Source organism: Trichosurus vulpecula, chromosome 5, assembly GCF_011100635.1.
Source record: "Trichosurus vulpecula isolate mTriVul1 chromosome 5, mTriVul1.pri, whole genome shotgun sequence".
Lineage (NCBI taxonomy): Eukaryota > Metazoa > Chordata > Mammalia > Diprotodontia > Phalangeridae > Trichosurus > Trichosurus vulpecula.
In genome coordinates, this window is record NC_050577.1 from 220627927 (window position 1) to 220646643 (window position 18717).

General features: G+C 42.2%; 1 protein-coding gene across 1 annotated transcript in view; it reads right to left on the reverse strand.

Annotated features, from left to right (window-relative positions):
• Positions 1-14683: 14683 nt before the first annotated feature.
• Positions 14684-18717, reverse strand: part of CRADD (CASP2 and RIPK1 domain containing adaptor with death domain) — a 222099-nt gene continuing 218065 nt past the window's right edge. Inside the window, exon 3 of the mRNA XM_036762001.1 lies at positions 14684-17528. Within this exon, the coding sequence (XP_036617896.1) occupies positions 17227-17528 (302 nt within the window). The 3' untranslated portion in view covers positions 14684-17226. The remainder of the gene's footprint in view (positions 17529-18717) is intronic.

Consider the following 18717-nt stretch of genomic DNA (forward strand, 5'->3'; position numbering starts at 1 on the left):
AAAGATGAAAAGAGGAAGGAAGGAAGGAAGGAAGAGAAGGAAAAGAAAGAAAGAGAGAAAGAAAGGAAGGAAGGAGGAAAGGAAGGAAGGAAGAAAGGAAGGGAAAGAAAGAAAGAAAGAAAGAAAGAAAGAAAGAAAGAAAGAAAGAAAGAAAGAAAGAGAAAGAAAGAAAGAAAGAAAGAAAGAAAGAAAGAAAGAAAGAAAGAAAGAAAGAAAGAAATAAAGAAAGAAAGAAAGAAAGAAAGAAAAAGAAAGGAAGGAAGGAAGAGAAGGAAGAGAAGGGAAAGAAAGGAAGGAAGGAAGGAGGGAAGGAAGAGAAGGGAAAGGAAGGAAGGAAGGAAGGAGGGAAGGAAGGAAGGAGGGAAGGAAGGAAGGAAGGAAGGAAGAAAGAGAGAAAGAAAGGAAGGAAGGAAGGAAGGAAGAAAAAGAAAGAAAGAAAGAAGAAAGGAAGGAAGGAAGGAAGGAAGAAAAAAAGAGAGAGAAAGGAAAGAATGAAAGAAGGAGGGGGAAAAGGAAAATGAAAAGAAAAGGGAAGAGGAGAGAGACAGATAGAAAGAGAAAGAGGAAGGAAGGAAAGGCAGAAACAGAGAGAGAGACAGAGAGGGAGAGAGAGATGGGGAGGGAAATCATGCAGCTCACAAGGCAAAGGGCAACTTCCCAGCTGCAATGACATCACCAATGAATGCAATTTAGCCTTGGCAGCTACATTTCCAATTTGCAACTCTCCATCCTTCCGGGTCACAGATGTCCGTGTTATTAGCATCACTGCCTGTATTTACCAGGGAGTCTGAGAAATCCAGTGCTCCTAGATCTAACTCTCTCTTCCTCTCTGGGTGGCTTAGGGAGATGGGGTGGTATAGTGGATAGGGTACTGGACTTGGAGTCATGAAGATCTGAGTTCAAATCTCATCTGAGGTATTTGTGACCTTGGACAAGTCACTTAACCTCTATAGGCCTCGCTTTCCTCATCTGTAAAATAAGGGATTTAGACTTGATGGCCCATATGTTTCCTTCCAGCTCTAAAGCTGAGATTCTAGGTCTGGGTTCAAGTCCCCTCGTTGTCTCGGTCAAGCCTGTACAAAAACTCAGATCCACAAGGTGATAAGTAATAAAGTAAGGCGTTTGTTCAAGGTCAAGGAATTGCCATCCAGAAAAATGCAGTTTCACTCAAATACTCCCTGCAGTGAGGGGAGTTACAAACAGGGGTCACAGACACTCAAAAGTGGCAGGGGCAGGGTGGCTAGGTAGATAGATGGAACAGTGGTTCACAAATTATTTATTGAAGGGTGACAGCACTGTCCTAGGAAAACCACAGGATGGGTTTAAGCTGTCTCTAGCCAAGAGAGGCAGGCGCTGACTGTGCCCCTAGCTGGGGTGCCCTCTAGGGTCATCAGAATAGCTGAACTGCAGGAAGGGAGGGGCTGCAGAAGTGTCACTGGAGCTATCTCTGTCCTGGAAAAGGCGCAGCTAGAAACTGCTGACCACAGGAGAGATCCCCTGGCATTTACCTTGGGGGTAGGCAGTGATGAGAAATTGCTAGTCAGGACAGGTTAGGGGTCCCAGAGTTTCCCAGGGATTGATGGTTCTTAATACCTGTATATGATTTTGGACAAATAATAATTATGATAATAACTAACATTTATATACAGCTTTCTATGTGCCAGGCACTGTGCTATATACCTTTACAATTGTTATCTCATTTAATCCTCACAATAACTCTGGGAGGTAGGTGCTATTATCATCCCCATTTCACAGATGAGGAAACTGAGGCAAACAGGGTTAAGTGACTTGCCCAGGACCACACAGCTAGTAAGTGTCTGAGGCTGGATTTGAACTCACCTCTACCTGACTCCAGGCCAGGCACTCTATCCACAGGGCCACTTAGCTGCCCTCAACATAAATGATACAAACTTACAAAAGCTGCAATTTAAACTTTACTTATTTTACTTTCTTTAATGCTTATTTGGTTTTGCGTATTTTAATAATACATTTTAATTTTAACAAGATGGGCTACCTTGTAATTTATGCATTTCATAAATGACCGTTTCTGGATGATATTCTGAGACCCATTAATAGGTAGAGGAAGTCCTCTTCCTTGGCTGCCTGGGTCACCTGATAAATCTCCATTAGAATTTTTCTTGGGGGAGGGTGGTCACATCAAAACTGTTGTGTATTCCTCAAAAGCTCACTTTTTGAATGATCTTATGGCTAGCATTGTGAAAGCATTATGAATGCAGTCCTTTCAGTCACTGAGCAGCAGGTGAGGAAAGTTTGTACGTACAAAGTTTGAAAATTGGCTACAGCAATGTGTAGCACAATATGGTGGTTGCGTTGAATTTAAATTAAATATATCAATATTTTAAAATTTTAAAACAAACTTTCAGATCTTTTTGGAAGTTTATAGCATTTATGCTGAGGGCAGCTAGGTGGCGCCATAGTGAATAGAACGCTGGGCCCGGAGTCAGAAGACTCATCTTCCTGAGTTCAAATCTGACCTTGGACACTTACTAGCTGTATGACCCTGGGCAAGTCACTTAACCCTGTTGGCCTCCATTTCTTCATCTGTAAAATGAGCTGGAGAAGGAAGTGGCAAAACATTCCAGTATCTTTGCCAGGAAAACCCCGAATGGGGTTATAAAGAGTCAGAAATGACTGAAACAACTCAACAACAACAAAAAAATGGTGCCTACCTCCCTACTTCTGAAGTTATTCAAGTTTAAAACTGCACTAAGACTTTTGGGACACCCTGTACTTGAAGACAACTATTGGATACTCTCAAGTTTTTTCCCAGGCTAAACATACCCAGTTTTTTCCCCCAATTTCATATGTCATTGTCTCCAGTCTCCTCAGAATTCTGATAACCCTCTTCTGGTCACATGCCAACTTGTCTACATCCTTCTTAAAATGTGGTACTCAGAACAGTACTCCTAAGGGATGAATAGAATGAGACCTCCTTCATTTTGGACATGAAGCCACTCACGATGCCATTTCACAGATTAGGAGAGAGTTAAGTGATTTATCCAAAGTCACACCAGTAAGTGATAACACTGGGATTTGAACCCAGGTCCTCCATTCTCTTCACTGCCTTTCCCTGGCTTCTCACCTTACTGCCTCAGGATTCTTGATTTTGCCATCCAGGGTGTTAGCTGTTCTAACGAGCTTTATGTCAACTGCGACTCGGATTAGCATGACATCAATGGCTTCAGCCAAGTCATTGAACAAAGTCCAGAACAGACATTCATGCTTTTCTCTGCCCGGTTCAATGGTAAACTGGGTGGTCATGGCCATAAGCAGTTGGGATGACTGAGTTTCCAGCTATGACTGGTGATTGTGTGTTGAGACTGAATCAGATCACAAAATTCGTCTAGAAACTGAAGGTGGTTCCTCGTAGACCTCTCTATTCAATTCACCCAACAAACTTTATTAAGTGCTTACTATATACAAGGTGGGGCAGTGAGGAGGAGCAGTGGACAGAGAGCCAGGCCTGGAGTCAGGAAGACCTGAGTTCAAATCCAGCTCCACACACTTACTAGTTGTGTGACTCTGGGCAAGCATTTAACCCTGTTTGCCTCGGTTTCCTCATCTGTGAAATAAGCTGGAGAAGAAAAGGGCAAACTAGTCCAATACCTCTGCCAAGAAAAACCCAAATGGGATCACAAAGAGTTGGGCATGACTGAGAATGAAAGAACAACAAGGCTCTGGGCTCCCTTTCTTAACCCCATTTGTACAGGCAGATTACTCCCTTCAGATTTATCCTTTCCAAGGGTAATACTGATAGTTCTGATTTGTTCCCCCCAATAGATTTTACTCCGCTAACATCATCCCAATATCAATTTGGCTGGCTTCACTCTCCTCAACATCGATAAATCAGTTAATATTAATTAGCTCTTACAAAGTAATATTTAACAAAAAGTCATATCAAAGACAAACTCCTAAACTAGGAGCACTTTCTCCTCTACTACCAATATCCTCAGGGAGAGTGGCCTCAAATCGAGTGGTTGCTACAATGTTCACCACACCAAGTTCATTTCTGGGTGTGGTATATAGCCAATGGACAAGTTGCCCTTACTTGCTTTCAGAACATGGTACTGCTCTGTCAGGGGCAACTAAATAGCTCCATGGATAGAGTGCTGGGCCTGGAGTCCAAAACACCTGAGTTCAAATCTGTCCTGAAACACTTACTAGCTGTGTGACCTTGGGCAAGTCTCTGTTTGCCTCAATCCACTGGAGAAGGACCACTCCAATATCTTTGCCAAGAAAACCCCATGGACAGCAATGACATGCTATGGTCCAGGAATCACAAAGAGTTGAACACGACTCCATGACTCAACAACACTGCTGTGACAAGTCATTACTTGATGGGGACAAGTCATTACTTGATGGGGTCAAGTAGGTCGTTTCTTAGAGTTGGAGCCTCACCAGGATCAGCTGCTACAGCCACTGGCTGACCTTGATACAGACTCCAATTACTGATCTTCTGGTGGCTCTTTTGAGTTTTCAAAGTTCTCAAGGTAATAGCCTGGTTCATTCCTCCTCCAACATTCACTTACCCAAAACTGGGAAGTAATAAACACCATAAAGACAGAAATAGTGGGTCATGTGTTCATGGCCACATGGCTACCGAGTGATGAGAAAAGACAGCTACCATAGGCTGCTGCTATTATCACTACTTCTCAGTCCACATAGAGGTTCATAGCATTTCTTTTTCTTCCTCACAAGCTTCCTGGGTAGAACGGAAGTGTTCCTCTATTGGCATCTTTTTCTGATTCAGCAGCTCATTGAAAGACTTTTGCTACCATGCAGCAGTCATTAGATGCCAGCACACACTGAATCATCAAGGAAAACTGTTCTATTGTAACAAATATCCAAAAGTGGCTTCACCAAACCTCCATGTTGATTGACAGTAGGCCCAGCATAATGAGGATCTGCCAAGGGTGGGATCCTCATCGGCCATACCCCTGATTACAAATAAATTGCAGAATAATTCACAATCTACATTGAAAAAAAAAGCTGTTTTCACCCCAGGAGTCCTCTATGACAATGAAATCTTTGGCCTGGACCAAAAAAAATGTGCCAGGTGCTACAAAGTTGAAAAATAGAACCATCTTCTCCCTCAATAGCCTTATAATTTCTAAGGAAGCTATGGCTGATTCGCAAATAAATATGATATTTGGCCACCAGGTGGCATTGATAATCAGCTTCTTAGAAGAAAGGTTTATAATCCTCCTGATAGTTCCATGCTCACCCTGGCAGTTTATGCATGTCCCAATGGGCTGGAAGTATTGATTGATTCCCTTGCTTCCTATGATTAGCTAAGAGTCCCGGATCATTTATCCTTCATCTGTACCTCTTAATATGGACTAACACCACTTGTCTAGGGGTGTGTGTATCTGTGAATCTATCCAATAGAATTTAGCTCTCAGCCCCCACCCATTGGCTAACCTCATCTCCTTTGAACTTGCTGTATTTCAATGATTGTGATATAATGAAGTTGGGTCCTGATGGAGGCCACTGCACAAACTAGAATGTTACATATACTATTTAAACTCTGGAACAGTAGTTGTTAGGAAGGAAGACCATACATTTTAATAAACAGTAAGCATCAACTGAGGGGAGCTAGGTGGTGCCATCAGGCATAGAATACTGGGCCTGGAGTCAGAAGACTCATCTTTGTGAGTTCAAAACTGGCCTCAGACATTCCCTAGCTGTGTGACCCTGGGCAAGTCACTTAACCCTGTTTACCTCAGTTTCCTCAGCTGTAAAATGAGCTGGAGAAAGAATTGAAAACTACTCCAGGGTCTTTGCCAAGAAAACCCCAAGTGGGGTCATGAAGAGTAGAATACAACTGCAAACGACTGAACAAGAATTAACTGAATGTCTAGAAGCCTGCTGGATTTCATGACCCTGGAATTCCCCCTAGATATACAATCAATTTGGATATAGAAACTTTAGGCTATAGCTAGGTTCTCTCCTGAGCATGGGAGGGTGTATACCACAGTTGCCATGGGATATTTGCCTCACATTTCCAATAGGACCGGTCATTAGGAGCAGATAAAAAAACAAACCTCTGGAGTTAGGAAAGGATTCAGTTGTTGTTCATCCATTGTCAGCCATGTCCAACTCTTCATGACTGCACTTGGTTTGGTTTGGTTTGGTTTTTGACAGAGATACCAGGGTGATTTGTCATTTCCTTCTCCAGCTCATTTTATAGATGAGGAAACTGAGGCAAATAGGGTTAAATGACTTGCCTAGGGTCACAAAGCTAGGAAGTATCTGAGGCTGGATTTGAACTCAGGAAGATGAGTCTTGCTGACCTTAGACCCAACACTCTATCCACTATGGCGCCACCTAGCTGCCTATGGTGAGGAACCTGTGCAAATGGATGGAGGTAGGAAGCGCCAGGCAGAGATCAGGGACTAGCCAGCAGTTCAGTTTGGTTGAAAAGTGGACTGAATGATGGGGAAGTGTGAAAATATGACCAGAAAGTTAGGATTGTGAAGGACCATAAGGCTTATATTGTCTCATGGAACCTAGTTCTAACCTCCTTTATGGCTTATCTGAGTTCTAGCCAAATTGTGATCCTTTCTGTTCCCCAAGCTCGGCATTCCATTCACTTTGCTGTTGGTTATTGATACCTGACATTCTTTCTCTGCTCACTGAACCCTCTTAGAATCCCTAACTTCCTTCAAAGGCTAGACTCAGAAACCACCTGCTAGTCATGACTTCTTGATACCCTACAATCCTACCCCCACACTTGTAAGCACCCTCCTACTCTTGAAATTACTTTGCTTAAAAAATCTGTGTACATCTGTACATAGTAGAAGGAAAGCTCCCTTAAGGCAGGGGCTGTTTCATTTTTGTCTTTGTATCCTGAGTGCCTAGCACAGTGCCTTGAACATAACCACCATGTAACAAATGCTTGTTGATTTGAATTATCCTTTAAGCAATAGGGAGTCAAGGAAGGATTCTGAGAAAAAGAGTGGTTTGGTCAGCACCACACTTTAGGGAGATGATTTTGGCAGCTATGGGAAGAATGGATCTGAATGGATCATAGATAGCTATAAAGGACCTTAGAGGTCATCCAATCCGGTCAAACTCAAGTACAAACGGGGCCACTAAAGGTACGTAAGGATCCATGTGGGCTCCATATTAACTTGGAAAAACAAATGTTGATATTGTCTTTGTTCAATTGTATTTTTATTTATTTTGTTAAATATTTCCCAATTATGTTTTAATTTGGGTCCCAGAGTACACTGGAGTGTTGCTGGCAGCACCCTCCATATTTGATAACTCAGATCTAGTTCTATCTCCTCATTTCATAGATGAGAGAACTGAGGTCCTGAAAAGCAAAGTTATTTACCCAAGGCCACACAGATACTGTGGTTTTCTTCAAGGCTGGATTCTACCACCAAAGGGGAGTGTAGAGAGAGTTACCACTTCCTCTAAAAACCAACTGAAAGAATGATGGCAGCTCCCTTTTCCCCCTGACCCATTAAGAGGAGCTCCCTAAACAGCCACAAATGCTTAAATGCCAGTGTTAGCAGCCTGTACATAATCCAAGATGTAAATTCACAAGAGCTGTAAAATATGCAAATTAGCCCTGAATAACAGAAAGACCAGTTCGGGGTATTTTATATCATTTTTTTTAAGACTAAAGGGTTCATCATGAGAATTCCCATCCCCAATTGCTTGACTATTACTTTACAAAGCCAGTGTATCACCCAGTAGAGTTATTTGGATATATCCTACTAGGTAAGAGTCCACCAAGCAGGACTGCCACTGAGGCAAAGGTATAATGTGAAACATGGAAATAGGGTGGGGTGACAGGAGCTTTCTCCCAGGTACTATAATTTAGAGAGCACTTATATTTCTTCAATAGGTGGTAAGAACTGAGTTTAACAGCTACTTAGCAATAATCATAGTTAAAATGGGAAGCTACCAAGATGGACAGCTTCCTCTCTCCTCTTCTTCATTTTTATATTAGCTACAAGCTCCCTCCCTCTGTTGGAGCCTCTTTAGCAACGGTCTTAGTGATGGCTTAGGGACTTGGTCTCACTACTATAAAGACCCTAGTGATCTAGGTCTGTGATCTCTATTCCAGTATGTTTCCCCTGCCCCTCTCAAATTGAATTTGCCTTGAAAAGCTGATTTGAATATGCCTTTTCTACTGCTTGCCCAGACCATCAGACTTGCTAGTCTGGGGCTGTGATAATGGGTACTTTTGGCACCAGCGTACCTGGTGTCCAATTTCTTACACTGTTTTTTGGAATTGATCTGTGATTTCAAAAGGGTATGAGGCTCTTCAAACACCCATGCAAACAAGGGGAGAGGTATAGTATAAGGAAGAGAGCCAGCCTTGGAGTCAGGCCTGGGTTTGAAATCCCATATCTGACATTATCTCTTACACACTGGATATCCGACTCTAGGCAAATTACTTAGCACTCTGAGGCAGAGGTTTTCAAACTTTTTGGTCTCTTTACGCTTTTGAAAATTATGGACCCCTCTCCAAAGAGCTTTTGTTTATGTGGGTTATGTCTATAGATATTTATTGTATTAGAAAATAAGATGTCCTAACATTACTACGAAATTAGTTTTGACCTCAAAACCTCCCTGAAAGTAGCCCTCACTCACTGAGGACATCAGAGACTTTGTGTTAGAGGAAAACTTTGTGAATGTAATTGATATATTATAACTTACCGTGTTAGGCCGTTAGGTGGCGCCATAGTGAGTAGACCACCAGGCTTGAAGTCAGGAAGACTGATCTTCATGAGTTCAAATCTGGCCTCAGATACTTAATAGCTGTGAAGCCCTGGGCAAGTCACTTCACCCTGTTTGCCTGAGTTCCCTCATCTGAAAAAATGAGCTAGAGAAGGAAATGGCAAACCATTCCAATGTCTCTGCCAAGAAAACCCCAAATGGGTTCATGACCAAGGTATGATCTTGGGAAGTCACTTACCCCTGTTTGCCTCAGTTTCCTCATCTGAAAAATGAGCTGGAGAAGAAAATGCAAAGTACTCCAATATCTCTGCCAAGAAACCCCAAATGGGGTCATGACCAAGGTGTGACCTTGAGAAATCACTTAACCCTGTTTGCCTCAGTTTCCTCGTCTATAAAAGGAGCTGGAGAAGGAAATGGCAAACCACTTCAGTATCTTTGCCAAGAAAACTCCACATGGGGTCATGAAGAGTTGGACACAATTGAAAAATGACTGAATGATGACACTTTAAGGTATTCTTTGACTACAAGCTGCAGAAGAGGTGAATTTTGGCCTGCATTGGTAGACAAAGTTTCCTCTTCTGGAAGTTTCCTATATCAATGAAATCATGGGTCCATCCCCTGTTCTTACCACTTTGACCTCCCAGTGAGGTTGAATAGGACTTGAACCCAAATCTTCCTGTGCATATTACAACATGGCACCTCCCTATCTGTAGGATACTCAAAGAATCCATAGCTCACTAGCTCACACGGATCCCAATCACAGCAAATACACTGCTCGGGGATTGAAAGTCCTATTGCTGTAGTTCAAGCTTTAAGCTTGTGGTTTCTAGTTTTATTCTCTAATTGGGCAGGCTAATTCCTTCCAGGTACTTGGATGGAAAGTGGCCTCTCCCCATGAAAGAGAATACTGGTAAACCCCATCTCAGAAATCTACAAAGGGGAAATGTTTGCTGCTATTGCTTCATCCCCTGTGCATTGGCAGATGGAAAGTTATGTGCTTCCAAAATAAAGCCCAGTAATTATTTGATCACATCCACCCCACTTGTTGTTCTTAATAAGCATTTTCCATTAATGCTGTTATTTGACACTAAAAAAGGCAGTTGGGAGAGATGAAAGAGATTAAAATGGAAGCAAGTGAGTATTACAGAGAGGTCACTTCAGAATCTTGGTTGGTTGTTTTCTAAATAAATCAAAACCTGCTCCTGATACCCCATCTCTTGGATTAAGAATGGCTTTCAAATTGCCTACTAAATATTTTGCCCAAATTTTAACAAACAACATTTAATTGGTTCCCTGAACTGGGTCTCTCAAGGACATTTTTCAGAGGGAACAGTAAATGCTGATAAGTAGGACACTCTTCTCAGTTCTCCAGGGTCCTGTTTATCATTCAAAGCTGCAAACAAGCAGCCTTTAGAATTAAATTTAAAAAGCAATGAGGAATAAACACTGTGATACCTGGATGTGTCTGCAGAAATGGATTCTCCTTTCACTGGCAGAGATCACAATTCAACTGTGTGGTTTCTTATTCATCTTTTCCTGAAGTCTAGCCTGTGTGAATTTCTGTGCCTGTTTCCTGTCAGCATGGAGGCTGTCCATCTACTAGCCCTCACTCACAAGATCTCAGTTTTGTGTGTGTGTGTGTGTGTGTGTGTGTGTGTGCGTGCGCGTGCTGCACTTGGCACCAAAGACCTGAGTTCTAATCTCTCCTAGGTCATTTACTAGCTCTGTGACTCTAGGCAAGTTACTTAACCCCTCTTTGCCTCAGTTTCCTCCTGTAAACAACAGGATTTTTGTGAAAATCAAATGAGGTTATGTGTTTTGCACACTTTAAGGTGTTATATAAGTGATAGTTCTTATTGTTATTATTTTCAGGTTGGATCTGTTCTCAATGATATCTTGTATGCCCCCTGTTGCCCATGAGTCATGGATGGTAATAGTTTGCCATCCACTTATGGCCCTGTGCATCCCTCCATTATCCTTTGGGTTGCTTGTAATTAAAAAAAAATATTGACATCTTTTATTTTCTCTCCACCCGGAGAGTTATCCCTTATGACAAAAATAAAATAACGAAAAAGAAGGAAAAAGCAATAGGGGAAAACTAAGCAATATATCAACCAAGTCTGACAGGGTACATGTAATTTCACGTCCATGGTCACTCACAGCTGCAAAGGAAGGAGTAAAGTGGGCATTCTCGTATCTGTTCTTCAAGGTCAAGTTTGATCATTATAGTTTTAAGATTTGTTATCATTGTAGGCATTATGTATATTGCTTTCCTTGTTCTTATTTCACTTTGCATCAGTTCATATAATTCTTTCTATACTTCTCTATATTCTTCATATTCATCATTTCATACAATTTATTCTATTATACATCTGTGTATTACACAAAGTCATCTTTATATTATTTCTTTACAGAGTAATCTTCCACTTGGCACTGGTCTGACTTGGTATCTCCCCTGCCCCCAAATCTGCTTTGGCTCCCCTTTGCTTACCCAATAAAATGTAAACTGACCTCTACAATCTAGCTCCAGCCTACATTTCCAGCCTTATCTCATACTACTAATCCCTCTTGTGCTGTCTCCATTTCAGCTAAGCCAAATGGCTCTCTATTTCCCAATTCTGCCCTGTTCTGTTTCCAAGCCTTCACCACACACTGTCCTCCATGCGTGAAATGGATCTTCCCTTCCCCATCTCTCCCTGTTGAAATTCCCTTCCTTCAAAATTCAGTTCAGATGTCATTTCTTCCATGAAGTTTTCTCCAATTGCCCATCTATACCTTCTCTCTTTCTTCTTAAATCTCTCATAGGACTTTGTGTAGACTGCTCTCACACATTAATCACAGAACCATTAGATTTAAACTTGGAAGGCAATTTAGAAAGATTCTAGCTTAATCCTTTCCATGTATTGATAAGAAAACTGAGGCCCAAGCAGGGGAAGGTATAAAGCATCAGTGCACAGGTTTGCGCCCAGGGCATCTGTCTTCAAATCCAGGGTTCTTTGGCAGAATTATGCTGGCTTTTCAATATTGCCTTGTAAAATTATAATTTCATACAGTAATATTCAATTACCTTTGTGTTTTATAATTCATTTAACCCTTCCCCAGATAATAGGCAATGAGCTGGCTTTCAGTTCTTTGATAATACATAAAGTGCTACTATAAATATTTTGATGTCTATGGCACTCAGATTCTTTGTGTTGTCACTGTTCAGTCATTTTCAGTCATGTCTGACTCCCCATGACCCTATTTGTGGTTTTATTGGCAAAGAGACCAGAGTGATTTGCCATTGCCTTCTCTGGCTCATATTACAGATGAGGCAACTGAGGCAAGCAGGGTTAACTGATTTGCTCAGGGTCACATAGCTAGGAAGTGTCTGAGGCCAGATTTGAACTCAGAAAGATGAGTCTTCCTGACTCCAGACCAGGCATTCTATATACTGCACTACCTAGCTGCCTGAGACCCAGATTCCAGGGTACTGTTTAACAGGGAACAAATATAGGGACATAATAAACATATTAAAGATAATAAAAAATAAAATATATAATATAATAATATAAAATAAAAAATAGGGACAAAGATAGATAGACAGATAAGGTACCATTTGGCAGGATAGCTAGCTAGCCAGCTAGATAATCTATATACGATTGCCATGGTTCCCCATTGCTTAAGAAATAAAATACAAATTATCTATCTATTAATATATTTTCTATGGTACCCTATTGCAATTTGGGGATATAGACATATAGATAATGATATATTGATATCTATCTATTTATGTAGCCATCTATCTGTCTTTCTCATCTATCTAGCCACCTGCCTATCTACCTCTCTTTCTCATTTATTTATCTTTCTCATCTATCTATCTATCTGTCTGTCTGTCTGTCTATTGATATAGATATTCTGCTAAATTGCATATCTACATGCCCACCATTGGCTTTCTGGAGGCCCTTGCATTAAGGAAGCAAGCATGGTGGCTAGCATACTAGACTTGGAGTCAAGAAGACCTAGTTTCAATTCCTGCCATGGTCACTTGCCATTTGTGTGGCCGGGGCCTCCCCAGTATCCTCACCTGAAAAATTAGGAGATTGGATCATCTTTGAGGTCCCTTCTAGCTCTAGCTCCATAATCTTATTATCCTAATACCTGGGTTCAAATCCCATCTCAGACCTTTACCAGCTGTATACATCTCAACTTCTCTGACCCTCAGTTTTCTCTTCTGTAAAATGGAGATGATTATAACACGTACAGCCCTGAGTTGCTCTAAGATCACAAATGAGATAACAGATGTAAAGTGCTTTGCAAACCTTAAAGTGTTGTATAAATGTGAGCTATGAGGATGATGACAATGTCCATAATAAATATTTCTTGAACTGGATTACACTGAGTAAACTTGTAGTAAACTTGACTACAGGAAGGAAAAAAGAAAAAATTACTAGAGTAGATTTCTCCATGGCTCTGGTATTCAGGTCCACGTGTGTCTGTAGCTACCCAGAATGTGGGGGTATAAGCCCAAACAGAATCTCTCAGCCCAATGAAAACAACTGCCACTGGGGACTGGCCATGAACAAAGGTCCTTTGCATCTCACCATGGCAAAAGCTATAATGAATGACCAAGGAAAAGTAGGATCTTCTCATGGAGAGCGGCCAGAGCCAACCTTCTAGCTGATTTTTCCTGGTGGCAGATGACTTGTTATACTTCCCCTGTGGCAGGAGCTGAACCAATACCCTTGTGACAGCAGCAGGTGCTATATGGCACCTCCCTTAACAAGGAGAAAGTGAGGCAAATTTTGTAAACCACCATTCTCTCCGATCTTTGAATCTTGGCTAGGAATGGGCACAGAAAGAAAGAGCCAGAGATTTAGAGCTGGAAGACCTGGGTTCAGATCTCAGCTCTCACATACTTCTTTGGATTCAGTTTCCTCATCGGGAAAATGAGAGGGTTAGATTAGATGATGGCTAAGATTGCTCACAATTCTGAAATCTAAAACCATGATTCTGTCTTCGTTCTTGGACAAGTAGGGATGCGTTGCTCAGAACCAGCTTGGCTTGGTGGACAGAGGGTCAGCCTAAGAGTCGAGAATGCCTGGGCCCAAGTACTCTCTCTGTCACATATTGACTGTGTGACCTTGGGTAAGTCTCCTCACTTCTCGGTGCACCAGGCAACACTCCAAGGCTGTAGATTGCAGAAAAGATTGCATTGGTAGACAGCATTCCTCTGCAGGAGCTCCCTAAACTGATGAAATCACAGGTCCAGTTTTTAAAAATAGGCATTTAAATTCAAACAGTTTGATGCCTCTCACTCCTGACAGATTGAATACTGGTGCTTCACTGTAAATGATCTTTTCTTGAGAAGGTTGGCATGCTATTGCAGGAAGATTTGCAGATTGAGTGATTAACTCCATAAATGCCCTCAGATCAGGTTTGATCTACACTAGCTGGGAGAGGTAACACAATACAGTAAAGAGGGAACACTGCACCTGGAATTAGGAGAGATCCAGATGAAATCCTGGCTTCCATACTTCCTAACTATGATGGGTTACTTTATGTCTCAGTTCCTCAGTTTCTTCACCCGTGAAGTGGGAATAATACTTACACTACCTAACTCAGGGGCATCACAGGATCAAAGGTCTAGAGCTGGGGGGCAGGGGGCCTCAGAGCTCATCCAGTCCAAGCTGTCCATGTTACAGATGAGGAAACTGAGGCCCAGGAAGGTTAATTGAAAGTGACAGAGATGGATTTTGAACTCAGATCTCCAGACTCAAAGTTGAGCACTCTTGCACCACACTATTCCAACCCCATCGGGAAAATACTTTGTAAACTCTAAATTGCCATAAAAATGTAAGCTGCTGTTGTTACCATTTTCAATCACACACAGGCACAGTATAGAGCAGCTGAAGACAAAGGACCACCCGCCAAAGCTCCACCCCAAACCCGAGAGGATAAACATCAAAGAAACAAAAATAGAGGGTTCGAGTGAATGGGAACAATTTATTTGAGACTCAGTAGAAGGAGGACAAGATGACAGGAGGACACAACCATACCAATGAGAGCTGTGGCACATCCTGGATTAGAGGCCAGCTCTACACAACTGAAAAGAAGAGAGAACTGAGAAGAAGGTGAGCTAGTGAACCTGTCATTGTGAACAATCCCTTTTTAATTAAGGAATCTCACCACGGCCCTAGATCTGGTTTTCCTTTTATTAAATGGTGTCCTTTCAGCCTTCTGAAGAATAGCGTTAGAAGTTAGCCTCTTCTGAACACACACACACACACACACACACACACACACACACACACACATACTACAGCCCATCTTCCTTCAGAGAAGGCAGAAAGGATCATCCCTGGCCTCAGGATGTTTACCATCGAAAGGCAGAGAAATAACATTTATCTCCTCAGATGATTTCAATTGCTGTTGGGGCCAGGAATGATATTGTCCCCAATTTTCAGGAAGGTACATGTGATACCTAATTGTTACTGCAACTTCTATCTCTTCCTCTCTCAAGGAGATCAGGCCCAAGCAAATCCTGATGAGGACACATTTTCAAACCTAACAACAAATGAGGCTGAAACATAGTCCCTCCTATTGCAGCCTTCTTTAGATTAGTTAAACGTGAGCTCCTCAAGGGCGAGTACTCTTCGGGTTTGGTCTTTGTGTTGCCGGTGCCTAGCATAGTGCCTGGTATAAAGTAGGTTTTAATAAATGGAATAGATGACTGAAGTCACTGCTCATACCATACACTATTTTTAAAATTTGATTAGTATATGAGAGAAGCATTGATGGTAGGAAACCACACTGGATTAGGAGCCCAAAGACTTGGGGTATAGGGCCAGCTCTGCCAAGTCTTAGCCATGTGACCTTGGTTAAGTCACTATATCTAAGCCTCAGTTTCTGTAAGATGGAGACAGAGACATCCATCCCTGTTCTGCCTACCCCACTGGGTCATCATAGGCTTCCAGTGAACTAACAAATGGGAAGATGCTTTGCAAATGGGCCAAACACTAGACAGGAACACTTAATAAATGTAAGGTGGGGGTTGGCCACACCTGTGCAAAGCAAAACCTCAATGCTTAGCATTTTAACAACAGACCATGGTCCTTTTGTTCCTCACCAGTAACTGCAGGGCACTTGATTGAGTAACCTTTGTACAGTGGCATGAGTGCATGCCAGAACCTGACCATGGACCCCAGGCTTTGCAGAGAGCCCTACTCTCCGACATCTAATATAGAGACCACACCTGGGCTTCCTTCTGCAGTCAGAAAACAGGTCCAATGTCACAGTTATAATAGCATTGATAGAGATCTGAAAAGCACTTTACAAATATTATCTCATTTAATCCTCATGGAAACCCTGGGAAGTAGATGCTATTTTTTTTACAAATGAGGAAACTGAGGCAGGCAGAAACATCTGACTTGCCCAGGGTCACTCAGCTAGGAAGTATATGAGGCAGGATTTGAACTTGGGAGGTGCCAGAGTTCAAACCCAGGGCTCTATCCACTGTGATACTTGTTTGTATTTACTTACCTTCTACCTATTGCTCCCATACCCCTCCAGGATGTAAATTCCTTGAGGGCCTGGGCTGTCCCATTTTTGCCTTTGTATCTCTGGTGCCAAGTATGATATCTCATAGGATCATAGATGTAAAGCTAGAAGGGACCTTAGACCTGACAAGTCCAACCCATTCATTTTACAGATGAAGAAACTGGGGTGAGAAAGGGAAGGTGATCTGCCCAAGGTCACACAGTTTAGCTGGCACATAGGAGGCATCTAATAAATGTTTGTTGATTGAATAACTGCTATCTACTCCACTTGACTGGATCTGCGATTTTCTTGAGTGCAGGATCTCTTTCTACCTATGTAGACCAGTACGTCCTCTGCAATTTATAATCTTACAGAATTCCCTGGAGGAACTGATAGATTTTAGTGACCTTCCCAAGGTCACACAGACAGTATATGGCAGGCCTTGAACCCAGGTCTTCCAGACTCCAAGGCCATCGTTTTATGCTCTACACCACACAATCTCTCTTGAGGCCTCGTTAGCTAGGGTAATTTTGCATACTTAACCTCGTCAGTCTAAGGAGGAGAAAAAAAATAAATAATGACCTCTGGGGGAGGACTTGTTATGCAAGTCATTTTTTTATTGATGAAAGTAACACTTATTAATGATAATATTATAATTATAAAGTATCACGGTTCCATTCCCAGCCAATTTAAAGAGTATGTCTGGAATACAGAGCGTCTATATTTGTTGCAAGAATATGGCATTAAAAAAAAACAACCCAGTGATTTCTCAATGAGTCAAAAATCAATCGTTGCCTCATGCAATTAAAAAAAATGAATATTTCAGTAAACAGCTATGATCCCCTAAGTTCAGCCTTAAAAGTAAGCTGTGAAGTTGAGACCCTCATCCCATTTCATCTATAGATAATTAAGAAAACATTTTAAGACACCTGCCTTGCAGAAAAGTCTAACGGCTCAACACATTGGATTCGTGGTGACGACAGAGGAGGTTTACTCTAACATATGCTGAAGCACAGAAGGGTCTACATCCACAGCCACCAGGCCCTTCTGTAAGCTCTGGATGGTCGCCTGGCTTCCGTTCTTCTGCCTCCACTGGACAAAGGCCTCCACGATCTGTGACTGCACGTTGTAAGGGTGATTGGCCTTGCAGCGGTAGATGTCCCTCTGGGACAGACCCAGGGACAGCACGACGGGCTCCCACTCGGGGCCCAGCTTCCTGGCTAGCTGGTTAAGCTGCCGGTCAGAGGGTGAGCTCTTCAGAATGTGGGTAGGAATAGGAGATGCCTGGCTACCTGGAATGGAAAATAAGGACAAAGGAGTCAGTGAGAAAAGATGTCCCACCAGGCATCGAGACCCCAGGATTGCAATCTTGATGTAATTCTCATCTGTTTACTAACAGGTTATTTATTTGTCAATTTATTGAGAAATCTTTTGCTTTCTGTCTCCACAACGTCTCTCCTGTGTGTCTCCTTCTCTCCATTCACACAACCATTACCCATGTCCAGGTCCTCACCACCACTCACCCAGAGAACTGGAATAAATACTACTTCATAAGAGAAGCTAAGTGGTGCCATAGTGCATAGAGAACTCAGAAAGAACTGAGTTCAAATCCAGCCTTAGACACTTCCTAGCTATGTGACCCTGGGCAATTCACTTAATCTTGTTTGCTTCAGTTTCCTCATCTGTAAAATGAACTGGAGAAAGAAATGGCAAACCACTCCAGTGTCTTTGCCAAGAAAATCCCCAATGGAGTCACAAAGAGTTTGTCATGAATGAAAACAACTGAACAATGACAAACTAGTCAGCCTCCCTAATTCTAATCTCTCCCCACTCCAGTCCATCCTCCAGTCAGCTGCCAAATTGTTATTCCAAAAGTACAAAGCTATGTCATTCTCCTAGTCAGTAAACTCCAGTGACTCCCTGTCACCTCCAGGGTCAAATACAAACTCTTCATTGGGTATTTAAAGCTCTTTCTAGCCTGGCCCCATTCTACCCTTCTAGCCTTACTGTAGATTTCTCCCATTCACACACCATATGGTCCTTTCACACCAGCCTTCTAACTGTTCCTCATCCATGGTGCTCCATCTCTGGTCTCTGACTTTTCACAAGCAGTACCCCATGCCTTTTTTGCCTCCACCTCAGAGAATCCTTGCTTTCCTTCAAGGTTCAGTTAAATGAGGCCTCCCTGATCTTTCCTGATTCCCTCCCCATCCTTTGGAGGTTCCCCCTCCAAATCATCTCGTACCTCCTTAGTATATGCAGTTAAGTCCCCATTAGTACTTGTGAGCAAGTGGCTGTATTATTTGAATTTGTGTTATCTGAGATTGTAATTACATGTTCCAGCCCAATGGAAATCTGTAGTGCCAATCTGGATAATGCAACCACTTAATGGGATTCACTACTTGTACTAATCAGGACTTAAAGTTTTAGTGGAGCACAAAGATTTTGGGGGGCTGCCCTCTACATCCATGTTACTTCCTC